This window comes from Gorilla gorilla, chromosome 4 (assembly GCF_029281585.2).
Source record: "Gorilla gorilla gorilla isolate KB3781 chromosome 4, NHGRI_mGorGor1-v2.1_pri, whole genome shotgun sequence".
In the NCBI taxonomy this organism is placed as follows: domain Eukaryota; kingdom Metazoa; phylum Chordata; class Mammalia; order Primates; family Hominidae; genus Gorilla; species Gorilla gorilla.
Genome location: NC_073228.2, coordinates 85288022 through 85311185, shown reverse-complemented (window position 1 = coordinate 85311185; position 23164 = coordinate 85288022). Strand labels below are relative to the sequence as shown.

The window sequence follows — 23164 nt, the reverse complement described above, 5'->3', positions numbered from 1 at the left end:
CGAGACTCTGTCTCAAAAAAAAAAAAAAAAAAAAAAAAAAAAAATTAGCTGGGCATGAGGTGCACAACTGTAATCCCAGCTATTCAGGAAGCTGAGGCAAGAGAATTGATTGAACCCAGAGGCAGAGGTTGCAGTGAGCAGAGATCGTGCCACTGCACTCCATCCTGGGCGATAGAGTGAGATTGTTTCTCAAGGAAAAAAAAAAAAAAAAAAGAGAAAAAAAAAAGCAAACATTGACTTTTATTACTTAGCCTCTTCTCTATAAACCTCTAAAGCCATTGAAACAGGCTAATTATGAAATTATACCTACCATTCTCATTTTGGAGAAATTGACAAGGCCTTCCTCAGTAAAGTTTGGTGTTCCTTCTTCAATAAATGCCAGGTCTGTCAAGTACATCCCAAGATAAGGAACTGCAGGAGGGTTACAACTGCAAGACCAAGAGGCACTGTTCTGAGACTCATTTGAATAAATGTCTATTTCCCTCCCCAAATTAAACAAAGGAGGATTAAAGTATCCTCCTTTGGTACTGAAGAACAAAACCTTTTTATTTCAGTTTCAGAAGCATATTCATAATACGCAGAATTTTAAACACATTTCACAGTAGAATATAATACAAAATGACAGCCCATGCTTTACTACGTGTTTGAAAAAAAATGGCATGTTCAAACAACAGGATATCTTAGAGACAAACACAAAGCATTTGCTAGCAGTAATTGTTTGCAATACTTGTAAATTGCCCACACTTTTTTGAGGGGTAGAAGCTTGGAGGGAAACCTCTATGGTCTTACCTCTTTAAACCAAGTATTCAGCCTTGATGAACTAGATGGAAAAATCCATGCAATTAGAGCTTTGCACTGGTAAAAACTTGTTTTCTGTTTTAGTTGGTACTTAAATGTTTTAGAAAGTGTAGACTTAACATCACAACTCAGACTAAGGTGAGACACTGTTTTGTTTGGTTTTTAGAGAGAGCTGGGTATACTTGGTCTTCTCAGAGGCCGGAGGCTAAGCACATGGGCTTTTGATGCGGGAGGAGCTGGGTTCAAATCCCAGCTTGACCAATTACTAAGTGATACTGGGAACATTCTCTGAACTGCAGTTTCCTCTTCTGTAAAATGGAGATAGAAAAGCTTATCTCTTGAATTTCTTGTGAGGCTGACATAAGACACATCAAGCACTTAGCATGAAAGCTGTCATTTAGTAAATACTTCGGTAATTAGTTCTTATACTATTATTGCTGTTGTTGCTATTATTGCTATTATTATTATTAGTCTTAGTCTTGCTTTCACTCATACCATCACAGGACTCATGTTTTTCCAAAGTACATGTGGTAGATCATGAGAATACCAGTTGCAGGAGAATCTCAATCTCTCTCTCTCTCTCTCTGCATGTGTGTGTTTGTGTGTGTGTGTGTGTGTGTGTGTGTGTGTGTGTGTGTGTGTAGAAAGGGAATAATCTAGAAACCAAAGATCAAAAATAATAATCAACAGGTGCTGGAATATTTAAATAAAACTCACAGGAAATAATTGTGCTTAGATTAGGAAATAACTGAATCAAGAACATTTTTACAGTAAAAGATAGTCCGATTTATTATGGTGGTATTACCTTCTTAATTCTTAATCTGCATGCCATGAGTATATCCATAAGACAATTACTGTATGCACAGTATTCCAAATAATAAGGAAAATCAGAAAAATACCTAGATGATACAAGTTGTTTCCCATTTATTTTTCTTTTCAAAGCAAAGTAGGTGGTAGGTCACTGTTTGTATACTATATACATTATGTAAATATATTTCTGAATTATGAATAATTTAATAATTAAGATAGACATACTTTTTAAGGGTTTCTCTAAGATTTTTAAATCTTCCTTCAGAGGAAACAGTCTTTTGAAGTTTGTCCATTAGAGCTTTTGTCTAAAAAGAAAAGAAAAAACTTAGTGTGATGAAAATACTATGGTTTAAAAAGACAGTGAATTGCCAAAAGATGTTCAGTTCTCTTCTTTGGTGACAGGTGCTGACACCTTTGCCAGAATCAAGGTCATTGTGTGATAGGATTCTCAAGATGTAGAGATAGGGCATTATGTTTACATTTAATGTTAACAACATATGGAGAAGAGGAAGTGCCTGTATCTACACATTTAGCCAAAAAGAGAGCAAAAATGTGTGGAAAGAAAAATTGCAACGGATAGAAAACTTAGGCACTTAAAGAACTGACAAGTAGGCCGGGTGCAGGGGGTCACACCTGTAATCCTAGCACTTTGGGAGGCTCAGGCGGGTTGATCACCTGAGGCCAGGAGTTTGAGACCATCCTGGCTAACATGGTGAAACCCCATCTCTATTGAAAGTACAAAAATTAGTCGGGTATGGTGGCATATGCCTGTAATCCCAGCTACTTGGGAGGCTGAGACAGGAGAATCACTTGAACCCGGGAGGCGGAGGTTGCAGTGAGCCGAGACTGCGCCACTGTATGCCAGCCTGGGCAACAGAGCGAGACTCCATCTCAAAAAAAAAAAAAAAAAAAAAAAAAAAAAAAAAAGATTCTATATTCAGCATGTGCTTGTCAATTATTTTTGACAAGTGGAATTTACAGGCGCATGCCACCACGCGCGGCTAATTTTTGTACTTTTAGTAGAGACAGAGTTTCACCATGTTGGCCAGGCTGGTCTCAAACTCCTGACCTCGAGTGATCTGCCCGCCTCGGCCTCCCAAAATGTTGGGATTACAGCATGAGCCACCGCACCAGGCCGAATATAGAATCTTAAAGGAGAGGTCTCATGTCAGACAGCTTTTGCCATGAACCCTTTAGAGTGTTAATCTCCAAATGACTAAAGCACATGTTTGGTTGCCTTGGTATTGACTGAGCAATGTCCTCTACTACAGATCCTTTCTTTTGTGATCTTCTTCATCAATTTGTTAGAGAAGTATAACTGATAATTACTGAGAAATAACACTGTTGTTGACATTGGTCTGGGGTTTCTTCCATGAACATAGGAGAGTGGTAGGGTGGCCCTTGGGGAGGATAACCCATTCCTGGGAATACCCACATCCAGGCAGCGTGGCTGGGCATGGAGGATCCAGGTCCTGCCTGGAGAAGAACTTGGAATGCCCAGGTTGAGGGTCCTCAAACTACTTTGTCTCACCTGGAGAGGAGCTGCACAGCTTCCTGAGAGGCAAAGGGCTGTCTTCCCAATTCTGGTGTCTGAGGGCTCTTAGAGATGGCATGCTTGGTCCAGGGCTAACCTTGCTCAAAAAAGTTTCAAAAGTACAATCTATCCTACAGCAACAGACCAATCTGTGGGTTCCAGAGTGCAGATTATCAGGCCTGCTGAACAACTCCCCGGCTGATCTCAGATGCAGAGAAGGGACAGCTGCACAGCGGATGTTGTCATCAAAGGTGTCTGAAGCAGGGTATATCTGCAACCAGGCCCTACCTACCATGACTGGAGTAAGGCGCTTGGCTCTAGAGACAGCCTCTCTGGAGGACAGTCCACTAGCCCATGCTAAGGCCACTGTGAGTGACCTATAATGTGACTGAAATGCTAATATTTTATTTAGAGCCTCTACAGATGGTATATTCAAATTTTGAAACAATCATTTCAATATTAGTCTCATCATCTCTATTTCATGATCAGTTCGGTTATTCCTAAACCAGCATCCTATCAAAGACAAGAATATCACTTAACTACAGAGTGGGCCTGGAAACTGTAAGATTTAGGGATCCCTTGGTGATAGCTGGTGATCCCTAGAAAGCTGGTGAAATCTGGATAAGACTGGTGGATTGCACCAATGTTCATTTCCTAGTTGTGATACTGTCTGTAGTAATGCAGGATGCTGCTGTTGGGGGAAACTGGGTGTAAGGTGCAGGGAATCTCCACGTTATTTCTTACAACTGCATGTGAAGCTATAATCATCTCAAAACAAAAGTTTGTTTTTTTGTTTTTAACCAGTATTTTTAAAAACTGTGGCTTTTATTTACCAGGTCCATTGTTGACAGAAAAGAGGACTTTTGAGTTCTAAGGGGCCAAATTTGGGATTCTCAGAGCACTGCATTTTTACTCTGAGAAAGGTTAGATAAAAGATAGGACTTAGGCTTGGTTTCCTGCCACATGGAGAAATTAAATTGTTCTCCTATGCTAAAGGGAAAGGCTTGGAGGGCAAAATGAAGATGGAAATGAAATAATGAGTGTCTCTGAGAGGGGCTTAAATCCTCAGAGTGGGGTGATAAAATGAGACAGTTTTTAGGCCATGTCAGCAGAATATACCTAGATCTTCCGGTCTGGGACCCTGGAGGTGGCACTCTGTAGATTCCCCTCACCAACTCTGGGTGTTCACAGCAAGGGAGGGGAGGGTTAGGCAGAGAGGGCCTGATGTGGACCCTTCTATTCTCTGGCACCAATGGGACGTGAGAGCCTGGAAACTTCCCCTGAGGCCCTTTGAGGCCCTTTCCCCCTCACCCCTGAGGCGAGGTCAGCCAGGCTCCCTGGGTGCAATCACCATGCATTGTTCCCCGGGCAGGGCAAGCAGGCCAGGTGACACCAGGTACAGGCAATTCACAGCAGCCTGTACCCAATGAATAATCAGCAAAGAATGACCACAGGAGGCCAGAGGAGCAGACAGGTGCCCAAAAGCCCAGAGATGCCCTCCAAGGCACCCAACACCCAGGGAGAAGGCCAGGAGAAAGGGCAGGGGAAGAATCATGATTTAGTTTGAATCTTGAAATTATCTGAGTGAAAATGACAGGCATGGGCAAGCTGAGATTAATGAAAGAAAATGAAAATTATATTTCTGCACATCTAAGTCATTATGCCAAAACTTTACATCTACTAGAGGAATGAGCAAGAAAAAGGTGAAAAATGAGGCCTCTTGTCCCTGGCTTTTGGCCCCACAGAGTTTGCACCCTCACTCTGGGAGAGAAAGAATGGACCCACTGGACATAAGTGTGCTTACTCAAAATCAATGTACCCTCCGAAATAATTCAGGAAACAACTCTTGACTGACAACCACATTGTTTGTGGCTGTCCCCCAAAATGCTTTAATGAATGTTTTAGAAATGCACATGAATGAAATCAATTAAGTGGTAAGAGCACTGTAATTACCCATGTTGGCACCTTTCTTTGGCAACTGAGCGGCTCATTTCAGTTAATGATTTCCTAATTAGTAATATTTAACTTGGCTCCCATCTCCCAGCCTCTCCTCCTCTTAGCAGCAGGCTGTGTCACACGCTGAGGCTCACCTGCTTAGAGACCTTGGCCCAGGTTTTCTTCAGCCTGTAGATGGCACTTCTGTTTAAGGCCGAGGTGATCTCCAGCACGCCGTTGTAGTTGTGCAGGCATCGGCAGATGTCCGCCACTGCCACCCATTTCTCGATGGCGTTGGCACGGGAGCTGACATCAGCATAGTTCATTATCTGGGAGGCCACCAGGTTACTCATCTGAGACAATCAAAGAGCCCCGAAAGGCAGTCTAAGAGCCAAAGCAGTGCATTTAGGCAAAATATGTAAATTATCTGCAGACCTGTCAGGAAGGCAGGGTGTTGAGTAGCTTGAAGATCATATTCTACATTTAGATACCAACTTTCTAAAGAGACTAAAGTCTATAAGAATAAACTAATGAGCATCTGTTTGTCCTTTGAGTGACAGAGGGGTTATCTGGATTCCCACTTGTTGAGGGAAGAGATGATTTTGTTCATCAGCAATTTTGATGGTGTCATTTCTAATAATTACTGAGGAAATGGGACAGAATAACCTAACGCCTGCGGAAAGGCAATGTCTGTAGATCATGGATGTCACTCCCTGGGGCCTTTCCCCTTACTCCTTGGCCCCCAACAGTGTGTGATTACTCACTCTGGGAAGCCACAGTTATCACAGAGAAAGAAAAAACACTTGCCCCCAGTTAGATCAAATTCTGAGCTGATTAACTCTCAAACCAGAATCACTTGCCTGCAAGGAAAAGAACATTTTCTTCATCGTATTCTTCACCAGCAGTTAAAAGGACCTATAGTTTTGAGGCTAAGTACTGCAATTTTATTACTTAAAGCCAGTTTAAGAAGCTCAGCTCTTGTAATATGGAGAGGGAAAAAAAGTGAAATAAGATTACCGTATTAACAAAGGGAATATAGGGCGTGTAATCTTATATCCATACACCAAATCTGATGGATTCACCCATTCTTTGATGATTCTGAAGACACTTAAGATCTCATAGTGCCTCAACATCATCACTGTGGAAATTCGCTAAAGCACCTACTGCAGTGCTATTCATTGAGTGCCTGCGCATCCTTAGCGTGAGGAGAGGAATTATTCGGAATCCAGTTTGTTCTGGGAAGAAGTGGTTTTGTTAATCAGTAATTTCGATGAAGAAGTTCTTGCCAATAACTATTGAGGAAATGGGATAGAATAGATTCTTTTAGGTGCTGGGAACAGAAAGACAAATAAATCCATCCCTGACCTTAAGGCAATCTGAGCCTAGGTAGGTGGGAAGGGGAGGGCCGCAGATACATAAACAGGTAAATGCCATGCAGTGAAACACAAAGTTGAGTCTATTCACGGTGGGGTTTGGGAATACACAGGCAGCATGGGGCATCTGGTCTAGTACAGAGGAGGCTTCTAGGAAGAGGTCACGCCTGCACTGAGTCTTTTTTTTTTTTTTTTCTGGAGACAGGATCTTGCTCTATTGCCCCAGGTGGAATACAGTGGCATGATTACAGCTCACCGGAGCCTCGATGTCCAGGGCTCAAGCGATCCTCTCACCTCAGCCTCCCAAGTAGCTGGGACCACAGGTGTGCACTACCATGCCTGGCTAATTTTTTGTATTTATAGAGACAGGGTCTCACTATGTTGCCCAGGCTGCTCTTGAACTCCTGGGCTAAAGCAATCCTCCCACCTCGGCCTCCCAAAGTGCTGGGATTACAGGTGTGAGCTACAGTATCCAGCCTTGCATTGAGTCTTAAAGGATCTAAGTATAAGAGCAAGGGGACAGAGGTGGGAGGGATGGTGTAATGGAGGACCTGGCAGCCATCTGAGGGGCACAAGGACTGGGAGAGGCAAGGGTGACAGATGGGCTGTGCTCTTGTATGACAGGTTGGGACCATATCCCTAAGGTAAGGGGAAGCCACTGACAGATTTTTGTCAAAGGGAGGTAGATAATTAGATTGACCTTTCAGAGAAGTCATTCCTGTGCCACTGCATGCAGGATGGTTTAAGGTACATGGCTGTGCTTTGGTCTAGGATAGGCCAAGGTGGACATCCGGGCCAGAGGGACTCAGTGAGTTTAGAGCACAGGTGTATAACTCCACTTGTGATCACAGCCATGTAGCCATAACACGGAAGGCCATCACTTGGCTCTAAGCCACTATTGTCTGTAAAAGGTATAATTGCCCTGTTGACACTGTACAGGAGCTCATGCCCAGAGAGAGAAAGAGTTAAGCTGCTGACCCTGAAGGCAAGTGAGAGCTGGCCACACAGCTGTGCGTGGGAGCGACTGGCTCAAGCAGCTGAGACAGAAGAGACAGCGTAAGAGAGCTGCTGATGAAAGAGCTGCTAATGAGACAGCTGCTGATGAGAGCTCCTGCTGAACAAAATCATCTTTCACCTACCTACGGCCCCCTACGTGTTCTTTCAGGTATCCACCCACTCCCCTCAGACCTCAGCATGGGCTGGAACCTGACTCTGAACCTAACAGATGGATTGGAGGGCAGTGAGGTTGCAGGGGAGAGATGAGTCAGGAGCTCCTGGAGAGACAGGGTAAAAGGCCACATCAAGGTGGTGGCAGCGGGGAAGGCAGGGTGGGGAAGAGCCTGAGATATATGTAGATTTAGGGTTTGCAAATATGTTGGGCAGTGGTAAGGGTGAGCTGGTAAGGAAGAAGATGACATCTAGATCCTGTGCTTGGGTGAGTGAGTGTATGATGAGGCCACTACCCAAGACTGAGAACAGAGAGGACAATGAAGAAGCAGGCTTGGCGGCTCTGGGGTGCAGATGAAAGGTTCCATCTGTAATTGTCAAGAATGCAATGTAGCAGTCGTCCCACCAGAGGAGACATGTGGGTCTGGAGCCTGGGATCGAACCTCTCTTTGAGTGTCCATTATATCCCATGTCGGTTCACCACAGGTAACAGAGGTTTGCTTCCCACAGCAGGGAATCTGTTTCTCAGGGCAGGGACTAGATGGGCCATGCCCTTGTCCTTTAGGCAGCAGCGGCACTGAAGCTCATTGTGTGGTAGCATTCACACAGCATCCACGTGCTTTGGGGAAAGCCTGCATGAAACACTGTCTTGGGAATCTAAACTGTCATTTTTGCATTTTGATTCTAGATCACTTATTAATTTACCTATGGGGTTCCTGGTAGTTTGTTGTTGTTGTTTTTAAAATCATTATTCCTTTTACTATAGTTTAGTGAAACTGGAAAGGGAGGCTTCCCGTTGCCTGGATAGGCCAGAAGACACTCCCACACCTGTTACTTGTTCTACCACAGGACTAAGACTATGAGAACAGCACTAAGGAAGAGCGGGGAGGTATAAAAGCATCTCCCAATCTTAAGGCTGGGGAAAAGCAGAGCTGTAAGATGGACTGACAGCTGGCCACTGCTGCACAGAACTATAGCAACAATGTGATTATGCTCCAAGAGGCCCCTTCCAACCCTGGAATGTAATTCAGGCTGAACATTCAGTAATGATGAGGACTTGCACCAACCCAGCCTTACCGTGACCAACACCACCAGGGGCCAGTGACACATGTACTGCTCACTCTGTTAGTCAATATATGAACAGGAAGTAGTGATAATCATGATAAAAATAGGAAGAGCAACCTGTACATTATTGAGCACTGGGTACCATCAAAGGTGAACCTTTTATGTCAGGAAGTTAATTGGACATTATTACATTACTGTGAGCTCTTAGAGATTTAAGCTTGTCTTCAATATCCCGTCAATTCTGTTTAAAAATGGGTGGCAGGCCAAGTGCGGTGGCTCACACCTGTAATCCCAACACTTTGGGAGGCTGAGGCAGGCAGATTGCCTGGGGTCAGGAGTTCGAGACCAGTCTGGCCGACATGGTGAAACCCCTTTACTAAAAATACAAAAATATTAGCCAGGCATGATGGCATGCACCTGTAATCCCAGCTACTCGGGAGGCTGAGGCAGGGGAACTGCTTGAACCAGGGAGGTGGAGGTTGCCGTAAGCCGAGATCACGCCATTGCACTCCAGCCTGGGCGACAGAGCGAGACTCTGTCTCAAAAAAAAAAAAAAGTGGGTGACAGAGTTGCTTTGTTTTAGAGGAGTCTTTAGACCCCAATATCCATCTTCTTGTGACACGCCCAAGGTTTTACTGTTACGGTTACTCACGTCATTAAAGTGTTGGCTGGTTTTCATAATGTAAGGAGTTCTTTCATTTTTATCCAGCTTCATCCACCCCTGCCCAAGAAACTCCCTGGAAGTTCAAAACAAAACACAAAACCAATTAAGTTTTTAAAAATATGGTGGCTATGATCCTGGACAGTTGTCATGAATATTAGAAACATTCCATTTGACATGGCCTAGAATGGTTCCTGACACCTGCTGCTGCCAGCCTCACAAGTGAATTTTACCTCGGCTGTTGCAGTTTACCTCTCAATGCCAAAAAGGAAGATTCTCCAGTTTCCAGCTTTCTCTTATAAATGTTTGGAACTGTGTCCCTATTAGGATCCTATAAAGGCTTCTCTGAAGTTGGAAAATAAGAACCAACACAAGGGAAATAAAGAGGTTAAGTACTACCTTAGAAATCAAGACTATTTTCCCAGGATTAGCTTTTAAAAACATTAAGCCTTAGCAGAGGGTCCAAAAATTTCATCACTACCAAAAATGTTAGTCAGAAGCAGAATTTTCTCCCTCCATTTTGCGCTGCCTGCCATTCTCCTGGAGGATGCAGATTTCAAAGGCAGGGATTGTGTTTTGTTCTCCCCAGCGCTCAGGAGGGCGCACGTGGTCAGGGCTGAAAAGCGCTCCTTTTAGGCTTGTACCGCACGTTCCCCTGACCAGGCAGTTCAGCGGGGCAGAAGCTCCGCCTGGTCAGATGGGCTGTCTTCAGGGCAGCATCCTTGATCATTCACTTCATTCCTGAGCAGGTCACCAGACACAGCAAGAAACAAGGGACAAGCAAGATGGAGCATACAGGAATTATTTTGTATAGTCATTAAAAACACTCGAAATTACTCTGATACTTAAGTTGACTAAGTCCCTGGGCAAGGTTCTTTGTCCCTTGCTGTTGTTGGTCCTGCTCCCATCCTGCAAAGTGCTGGACACAGAGGCGTGCCAGTTCCATGGATGGAAACAACTGGTAGATATTCACACAGGAACTGAGGGGACAGACATACACACAACCTGCCTTAGGAATAATGTCAACTTCTAAGACAGCTAGAGCAGCCAAGCCCTGCTGCTGTGGGGGGTGGCACTCACTCGTAGGGAATGCTTCTGAAAATGACGTGGTCCAGGAGGGTGATCTGTTCTGCCAGCTCCATGGCCGACAAGGACTCAAAGCATTCGGCCTTCATGCAGTCAGTCTGCAAGAGATGAGGGAGGGAAATGAAACACCCAGGAGAGGGCGCCTGCCATCTCATTGCAGGTCAGTGAGGCAGACAGCTGCATGTGTGGAAGCATGAAGTTCACCACTAAATTCTAACTATGAAAAAAATGGCAGAAAGCTAAAAGTATCAAAGCCAACATGAATATCTTAGACCAACTGCTAGACCCCACACCAAATGTGGTTCATCTCACAGAGCTTCATAGATAGGACAGAGGGCCTAATACTACAACACTCCTTGATCGGTTACAAGCATATTGCTCGCCTTGGAGAGGTAGTTTGCACATAGTTGTGCTAGATAAAAATGTGGTCAGACTTACCATTTGAATTATATCCTCTAATTTTAGGTGGATGTCATCTTGGTCATCTTGTGAAAGGGCCCTGAAAAAGATTATCAAATTATCCTCCATGAAAAAAAAAAATAGACAACCTAGGAACAAAACTACAAATGCAGTTTGGTTTTCCCTGGATGGGAGGTCTGAGGATTTAGTTCTACAAGGCCATGCAGCACAACCGACTGCTGAGCTGGAGATGAGCAATCCCCAAACAGAAAACATGCTCAAGGCATGAGAGAATCATCAGGACAGCTGATTTAGAACAAAAAGGCAACCTGTTACATACAAGGTTGTAAATGAAACAACCACCATCACAGTGAGTCTGAGGGTGAGCTGGGTGTGCTCTGAGTTACCATCCATAATGTAAAATGGAGCATCCTCTAATGCTATCAGCCAGTTGTACTCCTAGGCCTGAGTGCCCTCCTCCCCACACCTCTATCCCCTACCGTGGGCTTTCCCTGCCCTCACAGAGGCAGGAGACGCAGGGCCACCCCTTTCTCAAGCTTACGTAGACCAGAAGCACAGGGGGTTCCTATGTGGCAAGACTCTGAACAATGCCAGGCAGGAGCCAGCAGATAGCTTCTTCCCCCTTGCATTCCAGATGGACTTTCCTCAGACACTTTTGGCCCTGAATCTCATACATGTTATTCAGCTCTCAATAAATATCTTTTTAAAAAATAAATGATGAATGAATGAATGAGTAAATGAATAAACACAAGTTAATACCTTAGATACTGGTTTCAGAGTAGAGGGTATTTTTGTGCAACAGACGCTCAGAGTCCAGGAAAACTGGAGTCCAGTAGGCATCCAATTACATAATTTGCCATTGGAGCCAGGCATTTTATGTTTTCCAAAAGGAAGGCACAAGCACATACTAAAAGCATTAAAATAGTAGGAGGGCAGATCATGAGGTCAGGAGATCGAGACCATCCTGGCTAACACGGTGAAACCCTGCCTCTACTAAAAATACAAAAAATAGCTGGGCAGGTGGCGGGCACTTGTAGTCCCAGCTACTCGGGAGGCTGAGGCAGGAGAATGGCATGAACCAAGGAGGCAGAGCTTGCAGTGAGCCGAGATAGCGCCACTGCACTCCAGCCTGGGTGACAGAGCAAGACTCAGTCTCAAAAATAAATAAATAAAATAAAACAAAATAAAATAGTTAAACGGTCCCAAACCATGTACTCTGCTGGAGGAAGCTACTTTTAGTAAAAGGCGAAAGATTTATGCGATATGAAGATAAACTAGAGTAAGAAGCAGCTACTTTTAAAAGAAGTAATGATGATGTGATGTTCTGTTGTGTTCTGAGTTGATTAAAACAACAGCCACAACCCTCAAAAATATAATATCAACAGAGATGGCTTCCTGTATGCCCGCTCTATGCCAGGCATGTGCTAAACATTTGACATGCACTATCTCCTGTATCCTAACAAATCCCTTCCAAGGGATTGTTATACAGGACAGTAGATAATGCAGGCATTGTGATCTCCGTTTTACAGATAAGGAAACAAAAGCTCAAAGACACTGACTAAGTTGCTCAGGGTTGTGGGCCCTTCCTTTACTCTGCGCTTCTCTTAAGCAGGCTCAGGGAAGGCACCTCTTCAAGGGTCCCACACACAGCACACAGTCAATAAACACAACTCCCTTCCCTCGGCTGTCTGAAGGGGGAGCAGGAGCCTTCTAGATTATACTAGTAGCAGCCCTCTTATCGGCACTTAGCCATATTATTTGTGAGTAGAAAGAAATAGTCATTTTATCTTAAAGGGCAGATTAAGATGAGGAAAAAATAAGTTAAAGCTAACTCTTTCTCCAAAGCCTATTAAATTACATGTAAGGGTTACACATGGGAGATAAAAGTGACTTTTCCGAAAGTGCACGTCATCTTTTCCACCATTCTAGGTTCCTGGAGAGAGATCTGTGGCTCCATAATTATGTGTACCAGTGGGAAAGATCTTTTTATGAAGCTGGGTAATATCTTTCCCTTGGAAAGAAAAAGTCAAAAAGTTAGTTAGCTCCCATCAAATGTTCCTCTTCTCAATGATCTTACCCTCATTTTCCAAGAGGCACTCTGGTGCCATTAAGTTACCTAACATTTTATGCCTTCCCGTTGATGCTATGTGGGGTTTGGGGATGACTTTTCTATGACCTGAGCCCATCACAGTTGAACATCCAAGAAGTTAATCACTATTTCTTTTTATTTTGTGGCATGTTGGGTATCTAGAAAAACTCTACACTGAATAGATTTTGAAGACAGCTAGTTAGACAACTTTGGAGGAGGAGAGATGGTATTTTAGAAATATAAGTTTTAAGTACAGGTTTTTATTTACAAACAGGGCAACAAACTATATATGGCAATTAAGTGTATTCATCATCAAGTGACCCCTGTGAGACTGTGAGTCAGGGAGGCTTCATTCAAAAGAGCATTTGCTTTATTGCATTAATGTAACCTATGCATGAAAACATGTTTTATGTTCATATCTCTTATATGTCAGGAATGCATATAAATCTCTAAATGTCAGGGCTGCACTTAACCACCATATGATATGTTTTTTATCTCTCACAGTCATAGACTGTATTTTCTAGAGGGCATGGTTCAGAATTCTTTCCCTTCAGATGTGGAGGCCTCTGCACTTCTGGTTCAGTTCCGATAGAGAAAAGATTTGCTTCTAGTCTTCTGGCGATGCTTGGGCATTGATGAACATTCCAGGATCCTGGGTTCCCCACCACCATCACTACCACGTCTATCAGCAGTATCATCAGTTTAATAATTGTGCATTTATAATGAAACACCAAATAAAAGGAAATGGGATTATCCAAGTTGTATGAATAGAAATTCCTCTTTCAATTAGGGTGGTCCAAAAACAGAGCCACGAGCAACCAGTGTCTGTCCTGGGATTGGTCCACACTCTCTTTGTGTGGAAAAGGTGACAAAGCCTAAAGAAAGTTGAGTTGACTAAGATCCAGCCTGGTTTCACTTGGGCCACATGGCCTTAACGGCAGAAACTACTTTTTCCAGGAACTACTGTCAGTGCTTCTAACAGTAATAATACTCACTTTACTACGAGTGCTAATGACTTTTCAGGCATTGTGTTAACCTCCTTACACATTTCACATCATGTACTCTTCACAACAACCTAATGAAGTAGCTATTATGAGTCCCACTTTATAAATGAGGAAACAGGTTTGGACTGGTTGAGAACCTGACATCCATAAATGGCCGAGCCAAGATTTAGCCTTGTGACATCCTGCAAAAGGTAGAATCAGACTCTGCTCAGTGTTGTAGTTTCAAGCTCTACTGCCTACTAAAATTTCTATTCCCTATCAATCTTACACTGCTAACTCTCAGGTCATTATTCAGCAGAAAGAATTGGCACATCTGAAGCCTGATGAATAATCAAGACCTGGGATGGCAAACAGGATTCATCTTAAGAACCAACTCCAACTGACTGACGTCTGAGGTCACCTCTTGGTGCAGAGAGAAAGCTCTCAGAATTGATGGGTAAAGTCTGGCATGGGCGTCTTGAGGGGATTGGCAACAAAAGGCCCTCAAATTGGTTGATCCTGACAGTTTTTCCCAGCCTGAACACCCTCACTTCCCTGATAGCTATTTAGTCAAATATCCCTAGGGGCACAAACTTCCTGAATCTAGTTTTTAAATATTAGTGTTTTAAATGCAAAGAGCATAACAAACTAGTTATGAAGAGAAAAGAAACAGTAATCACTCAGAGTCCCTCATGCACTGAAACCAGGCTTCACCTCAATATGTACTTACAATTTTAAAATCTGAAAACAGACACAGTAATGGAATCCCTGGGCTTACTTAGATGTTTTCATAGAATGGAAAAAGTGAAGAAGGCCCCTAGCTGTTTCCTAGGGCTGCCTTAATAAAATCCCACAAACTGGGTGGCTTCAAACAACAGAAATGTATTGTCTCACCTTCCAGACAGAGGTCTGTAATCGAACAGTCAGCAGGGCTATGCTGCCTCTGAATCCTGGAGGGGAACCCTCCCTTGCCTTTTTAGCTGCTGGTGGTTTGCCAGCGATCTTTGGCTTTCTTTGGCTTGCAGCTGCATAACTCAGTCTCTGCCTCCATCTTCAGATGGCATTGTCTGTGTCTGTCTTCCATGGTTGACTTCTTATAAGGACACCAATCAAAGTGGATTGAGGTCCACCCTACTCCAGTACCTCCACCCTACTCCAGTACCTCATCTTAACTGACTACACTGGCAATGGCCTTATTTCCAAATGAGGTCCATTTTGAGGTATGGGAGGCTAGGACTTCAATATATCTTTTAGGGGGTAGGGAGATACAATTCTACCTGTAAAAGACCCTACACCAAAGAACGGTCTGGCTATGGGATCTTCAGCTAATGGGGGCTAAGAAAGACTTACAGGCCAGTTGCTAACACATCACAAACCAACATCTGGTGTTGCTGCATCAGGGAAGGACTTGCAAAAATATGGACTGAGCTAAAATAGACTGCCTGTGGATGACACAAACATTCTGGATAACATGTAACAAGGAGACAATGCAGCCAAGCTTCGAGGAAAGGAAGGGTCATTTCTAGAGGTTGTAAATGAAGAGGGAACTAGAAATGAGAGTGGTAAAGAAGTACCAGACCCTGGCAGAGAGATGCTGGGCTTCCCATCCCCAAGCACGGAGAGAGGATGTACTTATGAGTGAGCTGGGAAGCTGCAACTGAAATGTCTGCACAAAGCTAGCAATGGCTGCCCTTTCCACATAGAGTGGACAAAAAAAAAATCCACCCACCAGTTCAAGAAGCTATAAGAAAGCTTGTTACCCACTTGGATACTGGGTGCAACAACTATGGACACAATCTCTAGCAGTACACCCAGAGTTGAAGCCTTTATCACATAGAAGTGTGGAGTCATAACTTATACAATCCCCCACAGTCATACCACCTACGTGATGTGGAAATCCTAAACTGACAAGCTGTAGAAAAGCTGGTTGAGGACCAGTGAAATGAGCCAAAGAAAATTCATAACTACTCTGTGATGTCACATCCACATTTTAGGTGCACGAGACTCCCACAGACACAACCACACTCACAAACATGAGCTTACAATAAACAATTACAACCCACAGGAGGAAACATCATCTCTCTTTGATGCCTGCTGGACTTGCAGGAGAGGCTCCTCAAGGGTTCCTTTCTTTAACTGTTTGTTCTATAGTAAACTGCTGTCTGCCTCCATAAATAACAGCAATTGCACTCCACACGAGTTATACCACCCCGTCCCGAGTCTTCCAGAGACAGCAGACCCCAAATTGCCCCCAGGAAAGAGAAGATAATACATAACACTTTACTGCTGAGAACATAGTCCCCTCTGTCCCCAGGATTCTAAGATTTATTGGCTCTTATTTTCTATGAACATAGCAGGAATCAACCAATGTCATCTAGTCGGCATCTTCAGCTGCCTTCACCTGAGGATATTCGCAGTGGCTTTCCTTTCTTGGGGAAGAAGGTCTGGGTCTCGCAAAACTTCTTCTAGCAAATTTAGGACATTCATCTTTAGTTCATTGTTGAGTTCGAAATCCTGTAAAATAAAATAAATCTTTTTAAATTTTAGTTTTGAAAGGGTTAGCTCTATGACACATGACACCATTCTCCATGATAAATTCTCTAGAAGCTAGGTATGGAAATTAAAATGTATGGACCCTAGAGTTCCCTGCCACACCTAGGGTCCCGATTTAATTGGTTTGGAATGGTGGTCTGTTATTGGTAGTTCTGACAGGCTCCCCTGGAGGCTCCCCAGGGGGTGCAAATGTGCAGTCAGTGTTGAGAACAACTGCCTCTAGGAACAGCCATTGGGAAGGGTCCTTAACAGAGCTTACGAGGCCCTGGCCCACCCCTCCAGCCTCTTCTCTCACACTGCTTGCATCCCTGTGGCCTGCAACACATACCACACCCCCAACACACACCACGCCCCCAACACACTCACACTGTCCTAGACTTAACAAATGCCTTCAGTTCCTCAAGAGATATGTGCTTCTCATAGCCTGGAACACTATGCCGCCTCCATACATGTATTTCTATTCATATTTTGGGCCTAGGAGATGATATGCACTCCCTGGAGTCTTCTTAATTCACCCAGTGGGATTGGGAGCTTTTCTTTGTGCACCCATGGCACACGGAACTCATGGCTATCAACTCCCTGTATTCCATTGCAAGGGCCAATTTAATTGCCTGGCTTTTTTCTGGACCATGAGTAAGATCAGTAACTGTGACATACCAGTATCTCAAAGAATATTTGCTGCAAGAATAAAATCTGCCATTTAAGCAGTAACTTGAATGAAAATATGCTAAGGCTATCAATATCTGTATCTACATCAATACAGATATGCTAAGAGCTAAAGAATGATACAGACTAATGGGGCCACGTCGAATGAACATAGAAGTGAGATTGAAGAGGCACCCACTGGGGAAAGTTGGGACAATATGAGCATCAAAATGAATAATGAGAGTAATAAGCAATAACCAGTTTAATAAGAAGAACCTGTAAGTCCTTATTGATATTGATGCTCACAAAGACAGACAGATTTTAAAAAGGTAGAAAATAAAACTATTCTTCTTCTTCTTTTTTTTTCTTTTTTAAATCACAGGGTCTCTCTCTGTCACCCAGGCTGGAGTGCAGTGGTGTGATCATAGCTCACTGCAGCCTCAAATTCCTGGGCTCAAGGGGGTCCCCCACCTCAGCCTCCCAAGTAGCTGGGACTACAGGTGTGTGCCACCATGCCCAGCCAATTTTTAAATTTTTTGTAGAGACAGGGTCTTGCCATGTTGCCCAGGCTGGTCTCAAGCTCCTGGGCTCAAGTGACCCTCCCATCTCAGCCTCCCGAAGTGCTGGGATTACGACCGTGAGCCACTGCACCCAGCCTAAAGCTATTCTTTATAGTAGAATTCCAAATAGTAGATGCAGAGAAATAAATGAGTTAGAAAATCACCATTTTCTTTTTTTTTTTTTTTTTTTTGAGATGGAGTCTCACTCTGTCACCCAGGCTGGAGTGCAGTGACGTGATCTCGGCTCACTGCAACCTCCGCTTCCTGGGTTCACGCAATTCTCCTGCCTCAGCCTCCTGAGCAGCTGGGATTACAGGTGCATACCACCACGCCTGGCTAATTTTTGTATTTTTAGTAGAGACAGGGTTTCACCATGTTGGCCAGGCTGGTCTCAAACTCCTAACCTCAAGTAACCTGCCTGCCTTGGCCTCCCAAAGTGCTGGGAGCCACCGCACAGGCACGAGCCACTGCACCTGGCAAAAAATCACCATTTTCAACCAAAGCAGTAATCACTGATTCAGGCAAGGATCATGACTGAATGCTAAAATGGTTGAATGAAGTGTATTAGAGAACAGAATTAACAGTGTCAGAGTACACCTCAGAGATTACTTATTAATTACAAAGGGAGAATCTGGCAGATAACACCTTACCCCAAGTGATCAAAGTTACCATCCCCCATGATGGAAGAAACCAACATCATATGTCTACTAATGTAATGCTCTGTAATGTAATACATCCTTAGTATTTCTGCCTAAAATGCATAAATTGATCTAATTTTGAAGAAGCATTGGCCTGTACTCTTCAGAAATGTCAGTGTCATAAACAACAGAGACAAACTGAGGAACTCTTCCAGCTCAAAGGACACCAAAGGGATAACAGCTAAATGCAACCTGTGAACCTGGAGTCAAGAGGCGAATGCTTTAAAAGGGCATTACTATGACAACTGGCAAAAATGGAATCAGGACTATGCACTAGTAGAGAGCATTCTGCCAATCTGAAATTTTCCTGAATTTGATCATTTTACTGTTGGCTATGTAAGAGCAGGTTCTTCACTTATACACTACTGGTGGGAATGCAAATTAGTTCAGTCCCTGTGGAAAGCAGTTTGGAGATTTCTCAAAGAACTAAAAATAGAACTACCATTTGACTCAGCAATCCCTGGGTATATACCCAAAGGAAAATAAATTGCTCTACCAAAAAGAGACATATACTTGCATGTTCATTGCAGCATTATTCATAATAGCAAAGACACAGAATCAACCTAGGTGCCCATCAACGGTGCATTAGATAAAGAAAATGCAGTATACATACACCATGGAATACTATGCAGCCTTAAAAAATGAAATCATGGGCCAGGTGCAGTGGCTCACGCCTGTAATCCCAGCACTTTGGGAGGCTGAGGCGGGCGGATCACGAAGTCAGGAAATCGAGACCATCCTGGCTAACATGGTGAAACCCCGTCTCTACTAAAAATATAAAAAATTTGCTGGGTATGGTGGCAGTCACCTGTAATCCCAGCTACTCTGGAGGCTGAGGCAGGAGAATGGTGTGAACCCAGTAGGCGGAGCTTGCAGTGAGCCAAGATCGCACCACTGCACTCCAGCCTGGGTGACAGAGCGAGACTCCGTCTCAAAAAAAAAAACCATGTTCTTTAAAGCAACATGGATGAAGATACAGGCCATTATCCTAAGCAAACTAATGCAGAAACAGAAAACTAAATATCACATGTTTTCACTTATAAGTGGGAGCTAAATCTTTGGTTCATGTGGACATAAAGATGGCAACAGTGGACACTGGGGACTCCAAAAGGAGGGAGGGAGGTGGGGGCAAGGGCTGGAAAACTTCCTATTGTATACTATATTCACTATCTGGGCGATGAGATCAATAAAGCCCAAATCTCAGCACCACACAAAACCTGCACATGTACCCCCTGAACTAAAATAAAAATGCAATTTAAAAAAAATAACAGGTTTTTGTTCTTGGAGGGAGTCTGGGGAGAGAGAGAGAGAATACATGTTAAACATGTGAATGATTTCTGAGGGATTCTAGATGTATATCAGTGTGCTTTCTTTTATTCTGGCAATTTTTCTCTCAAAAAATTTTCAAGGTAAATGTTGGGAAAAAAAGAACAAAAAGGTAGAATTGTGTCTCTTTCATTACTTAATTAAATGTATCCTTATAAAACACGTGCAGGCAGCAGAGAGGAATTGTTAGGTATTCAGAGATGAACTGAAGACTGCAAAGTCCTGCTTTTGAGGATCTCTGATAGACTATATCTTTATATATACAGACATGAGTGTTTATTTTCCCCCATATAAAGTTACTTATTATAATTACATTTTAACTTTAAGGAAAGTAATTTTGAAGCACTGACATTCTGAATCCTTTTAAATGATTGGAGAGAACATTGTTAATTGCAACGAATCAGATAAAAAGAAAAGAGCAAGATTTTACTATATTTGGTAAAAACAATTAACAAGATCATAATTTCACAAATTGTAGACAATGCAAGTCTAATCTAATTTGAATTTAGTATTTTTGTACCTCAGTTGGGTGGCAGATGGTGTAATAAATTATTCCCAATATTTTACTTTTCACTGTTTGACCATAGTCCCAATTCTTCAGAAACAAGAGCCACTGGGGCCCAGGAGCAACATAGATGTCAATATCTCATCAATATTAAGGCTTCAGATGATGTTTTCCTAAAATTTCACCTATTTATTGCCAAACACCTTTTTGCTATTAGTTTTTTAAAATGTACGTAAAGAGAAGAGAGTAATAGTTTGCCAGTGTTCTTTCCTTTGGTTCCACTCTCTCCCTCATTTCAAGGTAAAGGGATGTTTGTAAACAGTTAATGCTCTCACCTTTGTCAATCTTTGTGCACTACATTCTCAGCCATCAGGACTTTATTTCCTTAATGAATATTTCATATATATTAGTGAGACAACTGAGTCCTCATGTAGCTATGTCAGGTCTCTAATGATGCAAATAATCTGATTATCATAAATACACGATTAGTGTGAAGGATATCAGGTTACTGTTTAGACCGTGCTGAGGGCCAATTAGTGGTTTAATCAACCGGCATTAGTGAGTACCTACTGTGCCCCATACTGGGCTCAACGGGGGAGCGGGGAGTGGGGTGGGGGGACGCTTCTGGGGCCCCAGGATGGCAAATGTGGGAAAGGTCTTGTTAAGAAAAGCATAATGTAATTTTATTATTTTGAACTCTGGGAAGACTGGTCTGAGAGGGACCTTTGAAGGACTTAATGAAATCTGCCAAGACACTATTTGAAGCATGACAAATGGTCGCAGTTGAATAGTTGCTTTGCTGCTGATGATAAAAATCAGACTCTGATATAATGCAAAGCAGAATCTCTGATAGCGGAGTATGAAATGGAAGAATTTTTGCCATCCATAATTTTCACTTACATTTGCACAGGTTTTTACAATGTACAAAGTGACCTTTAGTATATACTTTTTTGTTGTTATTTGTTTGTTTTTGAGACAGAGTCTCACTCTATTGCCCAGGCTGGAGTGTGGCACAATCTGGGCTCACTGTAGCCTCTGCCTCCCAGGTTCAATGGATTCTCACACCTCAGCCTCCCGAGTAGCTGTGACTTCAGGCACACACCACCACGCCCAGCTAATTTTTGTATTTTTTGTAGAGATGGGGTTTCGCCATGTTGGCCAGGCTGGTCTCGAACTCCTGACTTCAAATGATCTGCCCTTCTTGGCCTCCCAAAGTGCTGCGGTTACACGCGTGAGCCACAGTGCCCGGCCATGTATAAAATTTTAATCCTTCTTTAGCTGACCCAGCATCAGACAAGTCAGGAACCATAATCTCATGGTCTCCCGTCACATATGGGCCACAGAGGCTGAAGAGAGGTGATCACATGGGCTGAGATAAGAAGCATGGGGAAATGGAGGGGCTGGGACAAGAACACCAGTCCTTCTGACTCCTTCATAGTCCTTTATACTTGCCCTTCTCAAACTGTCATGTGCACAGGGCTCACTAAGGGTTGTGGCTAAAATTAGATTCTGATTCAGGGGATCTGGAACAGAGATAAGGATTCTGCATTTCCAACAAGCTCCCGGGTGATGCTGATGCTGCTGGCCCGGGGTCCACCTTTTGAGTAGCAAGACCTTACATTACCTTTGTTTATCTATCAAAAAAAAAAAAAAAGGTCACAAAAAAAACCTCAAGAAGTAAAAGAAATCTAGATCTTCTGATGTACTACCTAGAATGATTTTATTTTTTACAAATGCATGTAAAATACAGAATTGGTCATTCAAAAGTCCCTGTTGAAAATACAGTAGCTGCTCCTCAATAGAAAGAAATCTAAAGCAGCAAAAAGACATTTGCCCTATTTAAATCCAGAGATAAGTGATTCCTAATGTCTGGCTGACAGCTATGTTGTAATTGTCCGGCATGTAATTATTGGCTACATTTCCCCGAGTCCTGAAACGGTGGAATAAGACGTACCCGAGCGCCTTCTCGGAGGCAGCAATCGAGGCGCCCACAAGATGGCGCTCCCGGGTCAGCATTGGCTCTGGCGCGGGCCCCTGGGTGGAGCCCGCAGGCCTGGAGGAGGGATGTCGCCTGCCCATGTTTATGACACGAAGCAGCACGAAGCCTCATGCGCCAGGAGAGCGAATCCATGGCACCCAAGAGACCCCGAGGTACTTATTGAAGTTATCAAAGCAACAGCGTCTAATTTAGTTTTTGTTTTCCAATTCCTGAAGCAGGGATGTGGAGAGAGAGGATTCGAACGAAGAAACCGCCCTGCTCTCAAAGGTGGCGCGCTCAGAAAATGCAAGACGTTTATATTTCATTCTCTGAAAAGGAGCCCATAGCTCTTGTTCCTTCAAAAAGAATTACTGAGTAACTCAACAAACAAGGCTCTGCAGTGGAGGCGGAGCAGCAGACTTCTGGGTGGGTTTGCACATGAAAGAAACATTAACAAAAGAAACCAAGAGAGGCTTGAGGAGGGCGTCCATCTGCAAGGGGCCCCCCTTGGGGACGCCCTACTGACCCTTAGGAGAGGCTGGGCCTGGAAACTGAGGTCCAGAAACCACCCGCAAAAAGCGGGTAGTTCTGGCCAGGAACAAGACAAAAACTGTCAAGGGATGGAGTGTGGCACCCAGCACACGCTTAGGAGCAAAACACTGTCCACTGATGATGCCAGAATCTTCCAAGGGAGAGATGCTATTGTGAGATGAGTCTATTTTACCAAAATTGTATTGACTCTACTCAACATGTTCATAAATAATTAGGAGAATTAGCATTTTACCTGGATCGGTTAAAAAAAAAAAAAGAACAAAAAACAAAAAACAAACAAACAAAATTCTAAAGTAATTGTAAGTAAGACAGTGAGAGGTTGCCCCATGCTAGGTAATTTTTTTTTGAGACAGGGTCTCACTCTGTCACCCAGGCTGGAGTGCAATGGTGTGATCATGGCTCACTGCAGTCTTGACCTCCTGGGCT

General features: G+C 43.4%; 1 protein-coding gene across 4 annotated transcripts in view; it reads right to left on the bottom strand.

Moving 5' to 3' along the window:
• Nucleotides 1-23164, bottom strand: part of RASGRF2 (Ras protein specific guanine nucleotide releasing factor 2) — a 269681-nt gene that overhangs the window by 12619 nt on the left and 233898 nt on the right. For all 4 annotated transcript variants that reach the window (XM_055386143.2, XM_055386145.2, XM_004058629.5 and 1 more), the window contains 7 exons: nt 16323-16435; nt 10868-10928; nt 10424-10527; nt 9335-9419; nt 5233-5430; nt 1834-1913; nt 311-428 (listed from right to left, as the gene is read on the bottom strand). In XM_055386143.2, coding sequence (XP_055242118.1) covers nt 311-428; nt 1834-1913; nt 5233-5430; nt 9335-9419; nt 10424-10527; nt 10868-10928; nt 16323-16435 — 759 coding nt within the window. The remainder of the gene's footprint in view (nt 1-310; nt 429-1833; nt 1914-5232; nt 5431-9334; nt 9420-10423; nt 10528-10867; nt 10929-16322; nt 16436-23164) is intronic.